Source organism: Spodoptera frugiperda, chromosome 15, assembly GCF_023101765.2.
Source record: "Spodoptera frugiperda isolate SF20-4 chromosome 15, AGI-APGP_CSIRO_Sfru_2.0, whole genome shotgun sequence".
Classification (NCBI taxonomy): Eukaryota; Metazoa; Arthropoda; class Insecta; order Lepidoptera; family Noctuidae; genus Spodoptera; species Spodoptera frugiperda.
The window spans coordinates 245,742-263,387 of NC_064226.1; the positions used below are offsets into that span (position 1 = coordinate 245,742).

At 35.8% G+C, this 17,646-nt stretch overlaps 1 protein-coding gene across 7 annotated transcripts in view; it reads right to left on the reverse strand.

Annotated features, from left to right (window-relative positions):
* Positions 1–17,646, reverse strand: part of LOC118279336 (uncharacterized) — a 102,692-nt gene that overhangs the window by 9,496 nt on the left and 75,550 nt on the right. For 5 of the 7 annotated variants that reach the window (XM_035599005.2, XM_050698718.1, XM_050698716.1 and 2 more), the window contains one exon: positions 853–1,058. In XM_035599005.2, the coding sequence (XP_035454898.2) occupies positions 853–1,058 (206 nt within the window). Of the gene's footprint in view, positions 1–852; positions 1,059–8,148; positions 8,349–17,646 lie in introns of all 7 variants that reach the window. The other 2 variants (XM_050698719.1, XM_035599039.2) reach the window with 1 other exon arrangement.

The following is a 17,646-nucleotide window of genomic DNA, read 5'->3' on the forward strand; positions in this document are numbered from 1 at the left end:
AATTGCATAACAAAACATTATTGATATTGTGCTATCTACTTACTCGTATCTATTTTTAAAGTCGGTGCGAAGTCCGAAAGAAAGCAAGTTATTATTTTTGGCCGTAAGATAGGTACTGATTTTTGATGAACAGACGAAAAATTTGGTGCACCTTGGGAAAATTTTGTCTATCATATAGAAAGGCATTACATTATTATCGAAAAAAAAAACAAGGATGATGTTATGAATAAGACTGCAACCTTAAACATAGTGTATCAGTATGTAAATACAGACGTAGGAAAAGATTACAAGTGATTGATGCCTAATTTTTCCAAATTGTAAAGAAGGTCATTCTCAGATTATTTTGTTTATCGCTTATCTTGTGATAATCGAAACAATACTCTAACGGTATCTGCACAAGGTCGCTTATTGTGTTGCATTAGTATTGTCTTAATGATGATTCAGCTTGCATCACTCAATGAGCTTTTTATTTCCTCTTCTGGGACCTATGACTGCATCAAGATAATGTTGTGAACTCTGTTTCGCAAAGCAGTACCTCAAACATTACTTAGATATGTTTGAAAAAGTAATTTTGAGTCTAGAAGGTTATACCTAGTTTCATGTATATATCCTAACGCCATTATTTTGTAAACAAGAAGATGCTGTTATAGGTATTCCTGTTTGATTTTAAGAGTTCGAAGAGTTCAGATAATTCGAAGTTGTTTTCATGGACTGGCAGGATCGGACTGTTCTAACGGATTTACCTAATTAAGTAGTTATGTCTTCTCTTAGCAAACACTGCTTGTCAATCCTCTCACAATCCATTAATGTTTCTAGCTATGGTGCCATATTTTTGTAAGAATTACAACCAACCTTATTCAAAATAGCCGTGGCCAGCAAGTCCTCGTACGTAGAAGACTCGATGGACGGCGTGTGAGGTTCAGCAGCGTATCTGGCGAGGGCTGGGAGTGCGGCCGCCTCCTCCACGACCCTGGCCACCAGCCGCTTCAGCTGCACGTGCGCTCCGCTCGCGCTGTGCCCAGAGGGCGCTGGCGACGCATTGCGGGGCGCAGGGAGATCTGTTCAAGGAAAATTTTAATATTAATTGAGAAGAGATTTTTCTTACATAACTTTATTTTGGGTTCATAATAAGAGTTTAAAGAAATATTGGTGGATTTTATTTTATCACCTAAGTGAAGATAAACACGATGGTGCAAGAAAAAGCAATCATCAAACAGTGCCAGTATGTGACTTAAGAATTAGTCCGTAACCTTAATAAATCTTCTGAGTGTCCTTTCTCATAATTTGTTAAGGATTATTTGTTCCGAACGGTACAAAATCCCCACTATAGAATATTTTGTTTATTCGAAAGTTAATCTGTTTACATTTAATTTTCAAAATAAATTATTCAATGTCCACTGAATCACATTTATATCAAAGATAACTATCAATAGGTAGGTATATAGGCAGATACAGTACAGGTATAGTAACATTAGGTACGTCTTTGGTACTTATCTCTGTCCCAAAATAATTCACCCGGATTTGATAAAGTATTACAAAACACAAGTAGATAAGTACATAGATTGCTAATTATTATTTATCTTATTGCAATATCTAAAGTAGGAAACTGGACGTTGCATTGGCTTTTACTTTCAGGTATCTTGATGATTAATTATGTAATTTACGTACTTTTATGTATAGAGTGGGTAGGTAAGTACCTATTTAGTCTGCAATAGATTGCGAAGTCAATGTCATACAATTAAATGCATTTTAATGACTCACAATGCACAGAAGTAACATCTTGTAAAAAAAATAAAAATAATTAGCTCTTATCTTAGTTCAAGAAACTTTTATAGTGACAGGATTCAAGTAAGTCGAGGATTTACAACCGAATGTTTAATTAGAAGAATTTATAATTTCGCAGCGGTGGTTCCCATGGCAAGCAAAACATTAACAACAATATTCATGAACTCGCCAATCTTTGTAATTTGGCTGCCATTTTAGATAAAAAGTCAATTAACGCGGAACTCAACACTTGGAATTATTACTCACGAAAATAATAATTATTTTAATAATTCATAATTACTTTGTTAATGTATTCACTGGTTTCACGATCTTGTAATCATTTTAATATTACCTAAGTTTTTTTTCCTGAGAAACTGAGATCATCCGACTAGTCGAGTTTTAGATTAAAAACAATAGTTTTAGGTACCTACCTATATTTTTTTCTTGAATAATATCTTTTACAGCTTCCTGTGTCAAGCATTTTTGACGAAGTATTTTTAAATTATGGTCTAATATAAAGTTGTTTTAATTAAAATTAAGATATCTAATTAGGGAAATAATTCGAGTATTTTATAAAGTCGTCTGGACAATAGGTTCTAGAATTTTTTTGTTTAATTAATAGTCGCTTTATCTCCTTAAGGAGAGTCGAACTATTTAGATAATTCGCACTTTGTCCTACTTTGATATAAGGTTAAGCTGTATATGTCGACTTCGTACTGAAATCGAACAAATGACAAATCGAAATCCCTGCAAATTCGACAAAAGAGTCAATATAAAAAGTTGCGTCCATCTAGCAGACAATCCTATATTTCCTTTTCCGATAAGTAAGCGATGTGTACACAAGCATGCATCATTTCCACCATACTTGTGATTAGGCACACCAATCACAGGTGCGGACTTGGTGAATCACATAAAAATAAATAAGGAATATGATTCTCGCACCACATACCAAGCGGGCCGCGAAAATATTCCAAACTTAGTACTTTATTACTACTTACTTAATTACCATTGTTGACTTAAGTTAAATGTGGCTGAACCAAGTTATTCATACAATGACGTAAATTATTTTGAATTGAATTTTGTCTGAATGATACCCACTCGTGCAAATATTTGGTTGCTTTGACCGTTGAAACATTCGAGGTTGCTCATTATAAACTTCATTATAAAGTGACTTTGTTCTGTGTATTCATTTGATAGCGTTTGGGTTATCGTTTCGATGTTTTAGGTGTTTAACCACAGATTTACGCGAGACACAATGTGTTTTCTATTGTGTCTCATACACCGGCAGACAAGAGGTTAAACAAAGCATAGATACGCGCTTGTTATACAAAAAAAAAAACAATGATTTCTGTTCAAGATAGATTCTTTTAATTTGGTAAGACAATCATTAAAAATAGGAAATCTCTGTCTTCATGTCAGTAAGTAGGTAATACATTAAAATAATGGATCAGCTTTTTATTTTGTAGGCTCTACTTGCTCATGCATTACTGCCCCAGATTGCTACCATGCGACTCTGATAAGTAAGTAAGTAAACATTGCATGTGCCCAGCTTTTTAACAGCTTTTATTCACCCACAACAGTTAAGTACGGCCCTGTAGTAGCGCAACATCCGCGAAGTGCGTGGATTCGCACTTGCAGTGACAGGCCATGTGGAGTCGCCGACCAAGCACTAGTGCTGTGCCATAACTATGTACTTGTTTACTATGTCACGACGATGGCTGTCAACTCCTGCGCAACATGTTTGTCCAATTTACGTTAGCAGTTTACTAGAAAGCGTTGATGTAATGTAATATCTTGCAATGATTCGCGTGACACTCATTTACTGGATCAAGGACGCTTCCACGCATGACATTCAGGGTTATCGAGTGATACTGTCCGTTCTTGCGCCCTTTCTACTTAATACATTCTGTATAGCATAACAATATTTCACGGTTTTTAATATAGAAACTCCTAGGTATTCAAAAGGTGCTCATTTACTTGCTAAGTTTCCTTACAATATGAACTACTTGGAGCCTGAAATAACCTGTCATACAATGCTACTCATGATTGTTATCAGTTAGTCATTGGTGTACTGATATAATTAACTACATAGTGTATGGCTCTTGATGCCATGTGCGATGTTTATCTAACACAAATTGTGTACGTTACTACATAATATTACACTATTGTTGGCGCGTGCTGCGGAGTGTAGTTGTAGTTCACTGCAAATGAGGAGGGATTAATTTGTAACAAATGAAGATAGATAAGATATATGTATGAATGTTGGAAAGAGCTCCTTGTTCCATTTGAAGTAAATAAACAAACTAACATGGGTAAGTACGGTAAAATTTTATGGTAAGTGAGTGATCACCGCCGCCCATAAAGTCAAGGACACTCGCAATATCAGAGGTTGCGGAATCATTGCTGTCACTTTATCAACTTATACGTAGTCAGGGCCTTTCATAAACAACATTTTTCCAAATTAAAACAAAATGGCAAGAGATTAAAAGCCCCGCCACGCATTGCACAGCAACCTGCCACTCCATCAACACGTGTTGCCGCAATTATCATTAAGAACAGCGCAAAGTTCATGCCAGCCGGCAGAGGTCGGCACCCGCCCTCGACATGAGCTATAAAAGTGCCAGACAATAGTTGCAAGATGGCGGATATAATGATAATATAAGGTAATTAGTGTTAGGGTCAGCATGGTCTTAAGTATGGAGTACTAGAAGTATCAGTACTTAAATAAGGAGAAGTGACAATAAGCCATTGAGAAATTGTCTATAGAGATAAATAAATAAAATAAAATATGCATTCTAAGATGATGCTACTAAACAAGAGAGGAGGAGTGGTGTGTTACAACTTAATTAGGTAATTTATTAATCGATTATTTTAATTTTGCCATTTCCATTCAGACTTTAAAACGTAGATTTAATAATGAATATTTGCTGTACTCCTTACTTTATGACGATAAAGACAGTGCAGGTGGCAGATGGTAAAGCACAGACAGAATGTAATTACATGTAATAATGCACATACCTCGGGTTTGTAATGGCTGGTTGTGTGCACAACAATGTGCAGTGATGAAATTATTTACAAATTACGATCTAAGTATGTTTGAAATTAAGTTGTTGTGCGAAATGGAATCGAAAGACTACGGGTTAAATTAAAAGATAGGTTTTAAATGCAAGCAATAAGTATTGCTATTCATGCTGATCACTGAATTGATATAAATAAATTGAATTCTGATAAAAATATCAGCTTCGTCCTTAAGTTTGGTTCCCTTTAATTAATACTACTTATTTTGGCGGTGTTTCACCCCCGTGCCTCGGAAAGCACGTAAAGCCGTTGGTCCTAAGTCTGTCCTCTCTCCGGTCGTGTCGGTCTGCCGTCCTATGGGGTTCAGAGAGTGCACCTTTGTTTGCACACCCACTTGAGGACTATAATATCTCCCGCGTAGTGGGCTAGTCTAGTTAGACAGACTGGTTACCATGGTCGAAATCGATCGGGAGGTTTAATACTTATAATTAAAAACATTTCCGTATTGACTGCTCACTAAGTTATTTTACATATTTGCTTACGTATGTATATCATGAAGTTAAATAATAATTATCTGGTTATTGGCAATGTCCCGGCCTTCTACCATAGGTCGACTGGTTACCGATTTGGTGCGATCCGAGGAGAACACCTACTGGTACAGAGTAATACAGGTGCCTACATGGTATTCATTATGTCGTAATTAACATGACTTTATAAATCATGGAGAAATATTTTACGATCATAAGTAATCGATACAAATAGACAGTCATGTTGATCAAGTTCTACGTTTTCAAATCTGTTGAGTAGGAAGGTGTTCTGAGGTTTGGATTCATGAATCGGACAAAATTAGGGTGTTATAAGTTTCAAAAGCACTTTAAATAAATAAAAAGGAATATAATGATAGCTTTAATAATCTTGTGGGTGATCCTACAATCTGGGACCATAGGGCTATCCACATGGAAACAAAAATATCCCCGGACCCAAGGTAACATTTAACGTTTGTGGAATTGAGGCCAATAATATAAAATAAGATAGATTAGATTTATTCGAGTTAATCTAGGTTCAGCTCAAAAGCTGCTGCAGTCAGCTTAAGATGTAGCAATAATACCTAACTTGGCTACAATGACTACACTAGGCTAGAATAATGTGATTGATGAGTCGTAAACCTCAAAGCAGACGAGGTAAGCCTGTATGTCTGTATGTCATTACACTGTGTGTCATTTATGTTGGACAAGGACTGTCGTAAAGCTGGGAATTGAAGTGTTTAGAACTTTAGACACTTCATTTTATCGGTACTTATCCAGTATGGGGTATATCGTGGGTAAAGTTTAAAATAATTTGTATTTGTGATATATCTTCGTTTCTCCTAACTTTTCTGGTGTTATCTGAAAGGTTTTTCAGCAATATGTAACTGCAACCTATAGCCAGCAAGTTTGCACAGATTGCTATGTAATATTATTGCAGTTATACCCCGGTCATGTACCTACAAATGTATTGCCCATTTAGAAGTACCTAAGGAAGAATCATTTGTACTGTAATTACAAGCTATTATCTATAGAATCCCTAGCGAGCACAAACATTTTGAGTTGATGTTAGACGTATGGCAATATCACAATAGATTATTTATCTTTTTTATTATTATTCTGCATTTAAATAATATTTTATTAGAAACGAGTCTATGGATCAATGGCAATTGAAGGTTTATATTGTGTTTCCTTATTGTTGTTATAGTATTCTTCTATTTTATAGTCAGATAGAAGAGAATAGGAAAATGGTCATCAGTTATCTAGTGACCATCGTACCATGGAGGTGTTAGGCGATGATAAGTCGAGGTAAGTAGAGTTGTATTTGTAAAGATTGATTTTTAATTAACTTTTGATTACATACATGTGTTAATATCTACATTTAAAATAAGCCACAGAATTGTTGCAATTCTAGAATGAAATAAATTATACACAAGGTCGTTCATCGATACGTTACATACATGTTTAAAAAACTGGCGATCAAGTCAAGATGTGGGGTCAATCAAGCCGCTCGGCCTTCAAGGTCTGACAGTAAGCAATACTCTACTAAATCGACACCAGCAATTTATACTGCGCTAACTCAAAAAGCGTACTTTACAGTAGAGGCGTTTAAAGGGAAAAACGTGATAACTTTTACATTAATTAAGATACTTTTTTGAAATTTGGTATGCTTAATATTTAATTTATTCATTGTAATATCTCATATTTATATTTTCTTAATTATTTCTATTTTTTGATTTAGCGCAAGTTAGCCGTATATAAACGTAATTCATCAAAAAAAAAATACATCTTATACACGTCTAACTTATGTTAGCGTAGTGTAGTACGGGACGTCGTAGTGCATGATCAATCATCTGATGCATATTTCAATATTTTATAAAGAACATGTACTTACTCACAAAAATAATAGTTAACGTACCATTAATAAACTAATTAATACGTTAACACATAAGTATTTACTATGTAAAAGTCGCTAAGTCGTTCATTTTACAAACGAACAAGTATACACACGAACGCACTAAACTACGCTAACTATGAGTTAGTGCAGTGTTGCACGGACTTTGACCAAAGTGATCCTCGCGCACACTCCGCTAATAATAGTTGGCGTAGTATAAATCGAGTGATTTCAAAAAGTACCTTTACTTAGCGTTTTATAAGATTTGTAACTTTCTTATTTTTGCATATTTCTTCTCAATTTTTTTATGACGTATGTAAACACACATTTTAAGCAACTTGGCATAAAAAGTTTTTTCCAAATTTCGAGTTAGCGTACTATAAATTGCTGGTGTCGAAATATGGAAGTACCTGTTTATAAATAACATGTCAGTAAAATAGTGCTGAGGTATGAAGGTACTGTAGAGTATACGCTACCGTAATTAAGTAGTACTTATATTAAAAATGGACTATTGTCTGCGGTGCGCCGTTTATTTTTTTAAAGAATAGAAGGTAAACGATCAGGCTTATCACCTGATGGTAAGCAATCAATACCAGAGCGCCGCCGCAATACCAGAGGATTCACAGGTGCGCTGCCGGCCTTATAATAAGGAATACGCTTTTGTTTGTTTTTTTTCTGTGTAGTCTATAAATAATAGTTTGTAAATAGACAGACAGGTATGCGTAACAATAATATTGTTTCATGAAGTAATCCACGACAAAGGTAGGCACTCCATATCTATGTACTGTATAGGTGACGCAGTTTGAGCATCATTTCGAGTTTTCCAATCAAGTAGCTTAATTTTAAAGATACGTTTTTATTTTATATGATTCTAAATTTCGAGAAAAGACCTGGATAAAAATCCTACCATTAAGTCTTAAAGATTTATCTGTTAACTATCCAACTTACCTAAGATCTCCTCGAGCCAGTAGCAGGATATATACAGGAATATGGCGACTCCGAGCCAGAACCCAAGAAGCAGCACTGCCAGGTACTCCCACATGGTACCATATGTCACATCACTAGCACGACCTTTGTTAACACTCACTCCTGTGGCACATCACTATCTTACCAACTTTTGCTTTTCTCTTTTATGACATTTTCATTTCCTAGCAGACAAATATTTGATATGAGTTTTCGTATTTGATTTAAATGATGATCAAGGCTTTTTCTGCAAGCTTTTCTTTGTATCTAGGAGTAATAAAAAAGTAATTTAATCTAAAGCAACCATTTATAAAGTACTTCGTTATAATTCGCGCTCTTGTTACTAAATTAAGCCAATAATGCTAACATAACACTTTCTAACTAATTTTACCATTTTAACTGTAAGAACAATGCATTAGCGGAAGTTATAAAAAAGAAAATAAAACCTTCACAATAGACTCGATAGAATAGAAGTCGTCATTGCACATACTTAAATGGAAAAAAGTTTAAAATGTCAAATTAAGTAATGTCATTATTAAAAAAAAGAGTTTTACTGATATATACTTTGTTGCAATAATTAAAATTAATTAATTAATGATTAAGAAATATGTATCCACACGTTTGACTGCTTTTATTAGCCTTGATATTTAAAATAAATAAAACATAGCAAAAATATGAACAGAATAAGGAATGTGATTGTTCAATCAGAACAGTTGTGAAAATAAAACCTCATTACGCAAAGGCAATAACCTGACAACACTACTTGTTTATCTGTGGTTTCTTTACTTAAAATATTGGCATGGAATAATATTTGAACATAGAATATAAGGGTTAATAAAGAATATTTAATTTCTATCGGCACTGGTTGGTTTTAATGACAGAAGACGAGTGCGTTATTAAAAATAAAAAAAGAAATATAAATGAAGAACGTAAAATACCCATAAGATAATTAAAATACGTTATTGATTCTTTCGGCTTTGTCTTCGTCCCGAACAACTGTAATAAAATAGGAAATAGACACTAAAATGACAATATGTCTGTAAGTCTAACGCTCCGGCCGGCGCTCTGGACGAGCTCCTGTTTCAAAATATTCTAACGTTTGCAAGTAATAGACTTGATTATTGTAGTAGACGCACAATGTACTACGAGCTCTGATTGTAAACAATAGTGGTTCTTGTAGCTCAACAAACGATGTTAGTAAACAAATATAACAATCCGATGAATTGCATTTTCGATCCGAATGAAGAATGAAAGCATCGGCAAATTGTATTTTGGTTTGTTTGTCATTATTGTATTCACGTTATAGATTATAGGTAGGTATTGTTCGGCAAAAGTTGGTGCCTACTTACCTACTTATCGAACAAACATTGGTAAAATTGGTGTCGAGTGTCTTGTATGAATTATGTACTCAATTGCACACATGACATCACGTCTTTTTTGTTCCAAAAGTGTTTATAATGGCGACGACAAAGTCTACACACTCACTTTACTAGTAAAAAGTAATAAGGAAATAATTTAAAAAAAAAACATTTAAATCTAAAGAAACCTTTTTACGCGGGTGCACCAAAAACCATGGCTCCATTTCAAAGGTTTCCAATCCAAAACGAAATCAAAAACCTTCCTAAATCGGATTCACATGTTTGTAACGGATATATATCGGCCCTTTAAAATCACCTATTTGACAAGTCCACGTAATCTGACACTCGCTGTCACGGTACACTTACTACGGCAACTCATTAATGAGCTACTGTCTCAATAGTCAATAGTGTCGAGTTGCAGTGCGAGTTAGTTGCAGTGTAGTTGTAGTATCTACTGATGGTGTTACATTACTTAGTAGGCACGTTTGTTAACTTGTTACAGGGGACTTGACCTTGTTTTGGCTGAGTTTAGAAGTGCTAAAGAATAGCAAAGTCATTTTGGAGAAAATTGGGAAGCTATCGTATTTTGACATAGAGAAGAATCATTATTTTTTTCTACTGAGTTCTTAGGACTACCATGATTATGGTACTGCCCACGGGAATTAACACTCTAGGGAAATGATCTAAATCTTTAAGGTGTTTAACTAAAACTCTTGTTTAGAGTAACTCAAAACTCATGACATCATTCAATCCATTCCATTGTCAAAAAACATAAAACTTTTATATCGTTTTTCCAAATATTATGTTTTGATGAGAACATCAAGACTATTGTTAACTATTTCGTAAATACATGGAAATATAATAATTGTACGTGTTTGTTATCGGCAAGCCATAAATATTTGATTATTAAATTATGTAAAGGTTATTGCCAAGTTATATTACCTGTGCCCAAGGCTCCTCGTAACAGAAGTAGGTGGGTGTGACGCAAACACGTCTACTTATTCCTACCTAACTGTAATCGGTCTTAAAGTAGCGGAAAAATTGTGTTTAGTCATCACTTTTAGTAATACTTCATTTTCTTCAACGCACACTGCAAACAATTGCGTATTCTAATGTTATGTTTATAAAAATGTGTATGTCCAAGTACGCTAATTCTTCTAATCATCTCGACATAGCTATTTTATATGGAACAAGCCAGCCTCACATTCTCAACCACTGCAAACTTCTGTTAATTAGAATATTAGCGAGGTCGCTAATATTTTATGCAAAACCCTAAAGTTAGTGAACCCTAAAGTTTTATGCAAAACATCTTAATCTTATATACATTAACAACTATCAGAAGAACGAAAGAATTAGCAATTGATATTCCGACAATAATATGTATAAAAATCACGTTGTGTGGTCCATACCCTTTTTGGCTCGCACATCAGTAACGTCAATAAAAGTCCTGACGACCTATTCACATACTTTGTGTCCTATTAACATATTTACCTACTATTAATAACAGTTAATACCAAAATACGTGTTTTCAAATCAGATAATTTCCATTCAAGAGGAACAATGGGTAACCTTGTTACGATATTTTGACAAACTAAACACGTTTCAATGACTTATGGCCGCTATAAAATGAGTAACTGTGCGTAACAAAATCAGGTAAGGTATTTAGGAGACGGTACGTATCGGTAATCACCGGAGCTATGGACAAACTAGGGGCTTTACCGGGGCTCTGGTTTAAAGCAGGAGTAGAATCGGGGTGGATATTAGTCAGTAGGAGTCTGACACTCCCTCTTGCCTCGCCCGCGTGGGAGAAGTCGATTTGAGTCGATTTTTGGACAAAATGAGTAACGGTAGTTTATACTAATCTATATACTACTATACAATCTAAAATACTTATAAAATTAAATGGTTTATAAACTTAGTTGTTTTGTGTAGTACTTATAGATAGATTAGAATCAATCAACAAACTGTGTGTCCAAATTGTCATGATTTATTGGTACTATCATAAATGAGCTGCGTATTAAATAAACATAAAACAAATTAGTTCAAGTGTCACTGTTTCAATAGGTTACGCATGTAAATTGGGTGTGTTCTACATAAGTGTGTCTAGTAGTTTATCTGTGAGTCTGTGACATTGCTGCGAAGGCCGCGGGGAGGCAGCGGTGACTGATAACGTAAACTAACGGTATGCACATAAAATGGTCAAACTATCACGTACATAGGTACTACCAACGAATAGGTTTGTGATTACACTTCACATTTTTATATGCTTAAGTAATCATATGAAATAAAATCTATTACTGTCTCTGCATCATCGTCTATTCCTTTGAGAAAATTCACTAAAATCGGTTGAGCGGTTTAAGAGCTAACGGCGTACCAAACAACAAACAAGTTTACTGTTAATAACATTGGAAGTATCAATGACTACTTAAATAAATATTCATTATTCAACAAAATAAACGAGGAAGTGATTAATACTGAGTAAATAACGTCACTGTTTTGGGAGTGCCGCAAGGTACTGTCTTAGGACCGATATTGTTTGAGGAAAATATGTTTTGAAGCATAAATTAAGGTTATTGAAACTATTTTGGAAAATAATTTGAGAATCATTAATGTTTACAGTTTCTTAGTCAATACTGATTTTAAAGTTGACTGGTGCAAGACAAGCCAAGAGTACCTACCTGCCAAAACAAATGAAAATATTTTTATATGCAAATCAGTGATAACGGGCGATTATCAGCCATTTATCTTATCAGGAACATGATAATTTTGGCACATAGAGTTGATTCAACCATTTTATATTCTTAGATTTCGAAAAATAAATAATATCTAATTAGGAAAAGCATCAAAATTCATAAACAACATCAGTACCTGATTCCGGAAGATGAAACAAAACAAACAGACAGACAGTCGAATCAAGTCGTGATCGTTGAGCCTCATCGGTTCCTCTTCCTATGTCCGTGCTCCGGCAGCCGGCACCGGTCGCGTCCGTGGTCCGCACTTTCATCTGACATTCTTCATGCATAATACCTTCATATTCCCTTGTATAGGCCATCGGTACTGCCATGTTAGAAGCGGTGCAAGTTACAGAAGTAGCGGGTTGGGTCAGAGTTACTAGAAATTGAACATTATTATAATTTAATGTTTAGGTTTAAATTCATTTCAAATTGTCATCAGTGAATTTAAATAGATTTTAAGTCTTTGACGATACTCAGGTAGCATTATTATATAAAAAAGTTACATTTCTGTGCTACGATCCCACTATTTTCTGCAATTGCCTTAAGTTTTATGCAAATGACCAATTCATTCGTTCCTTTTGCATCAAACTACATTGTTGCACCACATTGCACAGAGTGCCTATTATTTTACAGTCTTTTTATTCGTACTACTTCAAGTTTTTCTTTTGTTTTTGAACGGGTTTATAGAGGTCTTCACTGAATTGAAATGAAGCCGTCAAACCACTCATATTAAACCAATACAATGTACCTAAGTACATAATTTCTGAGTCTAATAACATGTTAAAGGGAAATGTAGACTGAGATACGATATCTACGAGCCTCGCAATCTTTTCTACGTGAAATTATTTAACTAGTGATTAATATCGTGCTGTCGGCCATTATCAGAATAATGTGAAGGAAGCTGCAATTTTCAAACAGTAGTCGATAAAATAGCTTTAATTATGAAACAGTAGATAAATGAGATAATTTGTCGATAAATTGTGTAATCGGTATCAGTAGCCAATTGATAGATAGAATATGCAATTACTTATAATTGCAAATTAATTAAGTATTTTTGATTTAGTTAGGTAGACTTGCTATTTAGCTAACTGCATGCAGCTTTTGGAAGACCAGGATATGCACTAAATTATGCATTTATGAAGTAACAAAATAATATTTTAAGTAATTCTATCAGTTTGATTATGTTAACAAACATTATAAAATGTTGTTAAATATGAAAATAGACAAAATTAAATCCCGCTCGCTACCGCCCATGCCTCGCACCACCCAGTACACCGGCCGAGCACCCATCGTCAATACGCTAAAAAGGAAAACTATTTCCGCCCAGTTACGAGTTACATGCAACATCCAACATCCAACCGGTGCGCCAGACAGGGACGGACCTTTTCACTTTCTGCGGAACCTTACCTTTGCGGTACCGACGCACTTGTAATGACTTCACATAGAAGGCCAGTGCATTTAAACTAGACTTACTATGTTAGGTGCAGTCTGAGGGAGATTTTATTTTAGGACTAGATTTATTTTCGCCTGGGAATTTAGATTTTGCAAGTTATTTGTTACTGCTTTAACAAATGTTTGTGTTTATTTCTTCCAATTTTAATTTAAGCATTTTTCGCAAGCCTATTATTACTATTAGGACTTTATGTAGGGTCTTGTAAAACGTAATTTAGTTTACAAGTGAACTTTACAGAAAACCTATTATTATAACTGGTGAACGTCGGTGCTAACTACTGATCCCGTATATTATGTAACAACAACATACCTAAATGTGTAGTTTGACCTTTACGATGATCGATTCGGAAGAAGATTATGGTCATCAGTGATAGAAAACGAAAGGTTGATCTTTATACAACCAACAACAAAATTATTGGTGCACTATTACATTGGTATTGGAAAAATATATACTACCATAAGTATGTACAGCTTTTTGCACTGATGGATATAGTGCAGACTTCACAGTCCATTACGCTATATTTCTTTATTACATTTCCTACTTTATTTTTGCGCAATAAAGCTCAAAACTCGACTTTTTCAATTTGCTAACCTGATCAGTAGATCAGTTACTTCAGACTGCAAATAGAACCTCATTTCAAAAACTTATTTACTTATTTCCCGCACGTTATCAGGAAAACATCAAGATAACACACACACATACAAGTAGGATGCAATTTCCGTGTAAATATTTCGACAAGGTTTTCCACAAAACGTTTTACGTGCATACGAAATGACACCGTGTCCCACTTAGAATGCAACCTAGATTCCCTTGCATGTTGCAACTCATGGCGTTATGATAAACGTTTAGTTATTTATAAAGAAGGGCCATGTAATTATGTGGTAATGTTACTAGTAAACATGTGGTTAAGAGGTGGAGAATATGTGGTTGCAGACGATTACGTTAAATTATGTGCAGTCTCTTTTTAATTGGTGCGAATGATTGGTTGATCGAGTAATAAAATCGATTGATATAGAAAAAGCAAATACATAATCGGTTTTTTCCTATTTATGTATTTACAAACACACATCACTTGAATTATTAACTATATACCTACGTGTTTTTTTAAGTTAAGAATCTAGTTTTGTAAAGTTTTATAGATTGAACCAGCTTGAACTTAATGTACCGACACATCTGTACCTACCAAATTAATTAAGTTGCGTGTTCTAAACAACACAATTATGTTGGTACTAAATAAAATACTGCGTAATAATTTTGCTGCGAATTATTGATTGGGATGTAAGCATTCGGCAATAATAAGGGCCTTCCTACTGCTTATTGTGGAATTTACCTGTATTGCTAAAGTAATGATCTAAAGCCGGGAGCTATATCCTCCGTTATAACAACTTTATTGAGAATGCCAATGATATTTAATTATATTTTACGGTTCTTAAGGAATTCGATAAGTATTACTTAGAAATTGTGGAATGTGGAATTACCCAATTTTGTAGAAGACAGACATAAAGCTTTTTAAAGAGTTGCATGTATCCATATATCACAAGTAGTTATTTTTTAAATCACACTAACAACCTCAGTCATATCATATTAAATCACAATCGAATTAATAGGTTCCAATCAGCTGAATAAGCAAATACGCTTGCCTTTCTAGTTCGCACTGTTTATTATCTGTGGTCGGTAACCACAGCACCTGTCATTGTCTGTCATTAACATCGCTGTATGATTACTGGCATGGAGTATATAGAGGTACAGAGTACCTACTGTCACGGAATAAAAAAAACTTACTTTTGGTAATCAGGTAAAAAATATGACTTGTACGAATATGAGATGTTCACCGATTCGAGTTATTTATATTTTGCCATTTAAACATGGAATTTATTTATGCTTCGAGTAGTTTTAAAAATGTAGCCATATTATATAGTTGAAATACCTAATTAACAGAACTCTCGCTACAGCATCACCTTATTAATGCAGTTCAATCAATGACGACGACGACGTTCAGTCAGAGCCCCATATAAGATGGTACTCCGGCCATGTATACTCCGTGCACACAATGATTATGTTGATGCCACTATTGATTTCTCAACTAGTTTGCGCTTCATGTGATGGGTCTTTCATCATACCATTGGTAATTGAAGACCTACCTCTGACCCCGCGTTATATAAAATTACTCCACAACTTATTGCAGACATTTTGTAATGTAAAATAACCCTTGCGTTACCTACTGGGTGTTTATACGCACTTGCTTAATATTAGATAGTTTGTGGTATCGTAATTTAAGTAATGTTTATGTGAAATAATTTACTGAGCGTCACTTTATTTACTAGTTGACCTTTTTGATAATAAAGTGAAATGTGGCTTGGGTACCTTTGGTTATTTTTTATTTTAATAAGTTTTCAAATAATGTTATGTAGATACATACATAGCCTCACGCCTGTCTCCCAAGGGGGTAGGCAGAGACAATGGAACGCCAATTGCTACGAATCTTAAATACTTATTTCGCTTCATCAACAGTCATCAGTATTTTCACGCATGCTCGTCGGTACTTATGGATAATTTATTTACAAAGTATGAAGTCACATTTAAGTACAATGACATCATTATATGTATTGTCCATTATTAAATTAAACAAACGTCGCATTTGTTTGGAAGCCTTTAAGATAAACTTTTCTCTATTTTCGAGTCAGTTAGTCAATGAGAATTTTCCTTAGCTACTTACTAATACAATATTCATCATCATCATCAGCCGAGAGACGTCCACTGCTGAACAAAGGCCTCCCCCTTGGTCCTCCACGTAGAACGACAAGCCGCCACCTGCATCCACTGGCTCCCCGCCACTCTGACGATGTCGTCGGTCCACCTAGTGGGAGGTCTGCCCACGCTGCGTCTTCCGGTCCGCGGTCGCCACTCAGTCACCTTCCTGGCCCAGCGGCCATCAGTCCTCCGAGCGACGTGGCCTGCCCATTGCCACTTCAGCCTGCATATTTTGAGAGCTATGTCTGTAACTCTTGTTCTTTGGCGAATTTCCATATTTCGGATTTTGTCGCGCAAAGATACTCCGAGCATAGCTCTCTCCATCGCGCGCTGGGCGACTCTGAGCCTTTCTAAAAGGCCAGCAGTTAGGGACCATGTCTCGGTACCGTACGTCATCACTGGCAACACACACTGGTTGTACATCCTGGTCTTCAGACACTGCGGGATTTTTGACGAGAAGACTTCATGCAACTTCCCAAATGCTGCCCATCCGAGTTGGATTCTTCGGGCGACCTCTTTCTCGAAGTTGGACCTACCTAGCTGGATGATCTGACCCAGGTATGTGTAGTGGTCTACAACTTCGAGTATATCGTTCCCAACGACAACCGGTATAGGTGCAACATGGACATTTGACATGATTTTCGTCTTGTCCATGTTCATTTTAAGGCCCACCTGTTGGGAAACGGTATTGAGGTCGCTGAGCATGGTGTTCAGCTCTTCCAGCGACTCTGCCATTACGACTATGTCATCGGCGAAACGGAGATGAGTGATGTATTCGCCATTAATGTTGATGCCGCGTCCGCTCCAGTCCAAGAGCTTAAAAACGTCCTCCAGTGCGTTCGTGAATAGTTTCGGAGATATAACGTCTCCCTGTCTCACGCCCTTCCGCAACTGGATTGGCCTCGTAGTCTCTTCCTGGAGTCGGATGCGCATGGTGGCGTTGTTATACAAACACTTCAAAACCTCGATGTATCTATAGTCGATGTGGCACCGCTGGAGAGACTGCAGCACCGCCCAGGTTTCGATTGAATCGAAGGCTTTCTCATAGTCCACAAACGCCAAGCATAGTGGCAAGTTATACTCCTCGGTCTTCTGTATAACCTGCCGCAGCGTATGAATGTGGTCTATGGTACTGAAACCTTTTCGGAATCCGGCTTGTTCGGGAGGCTGGAAGTCATCAAGCCTG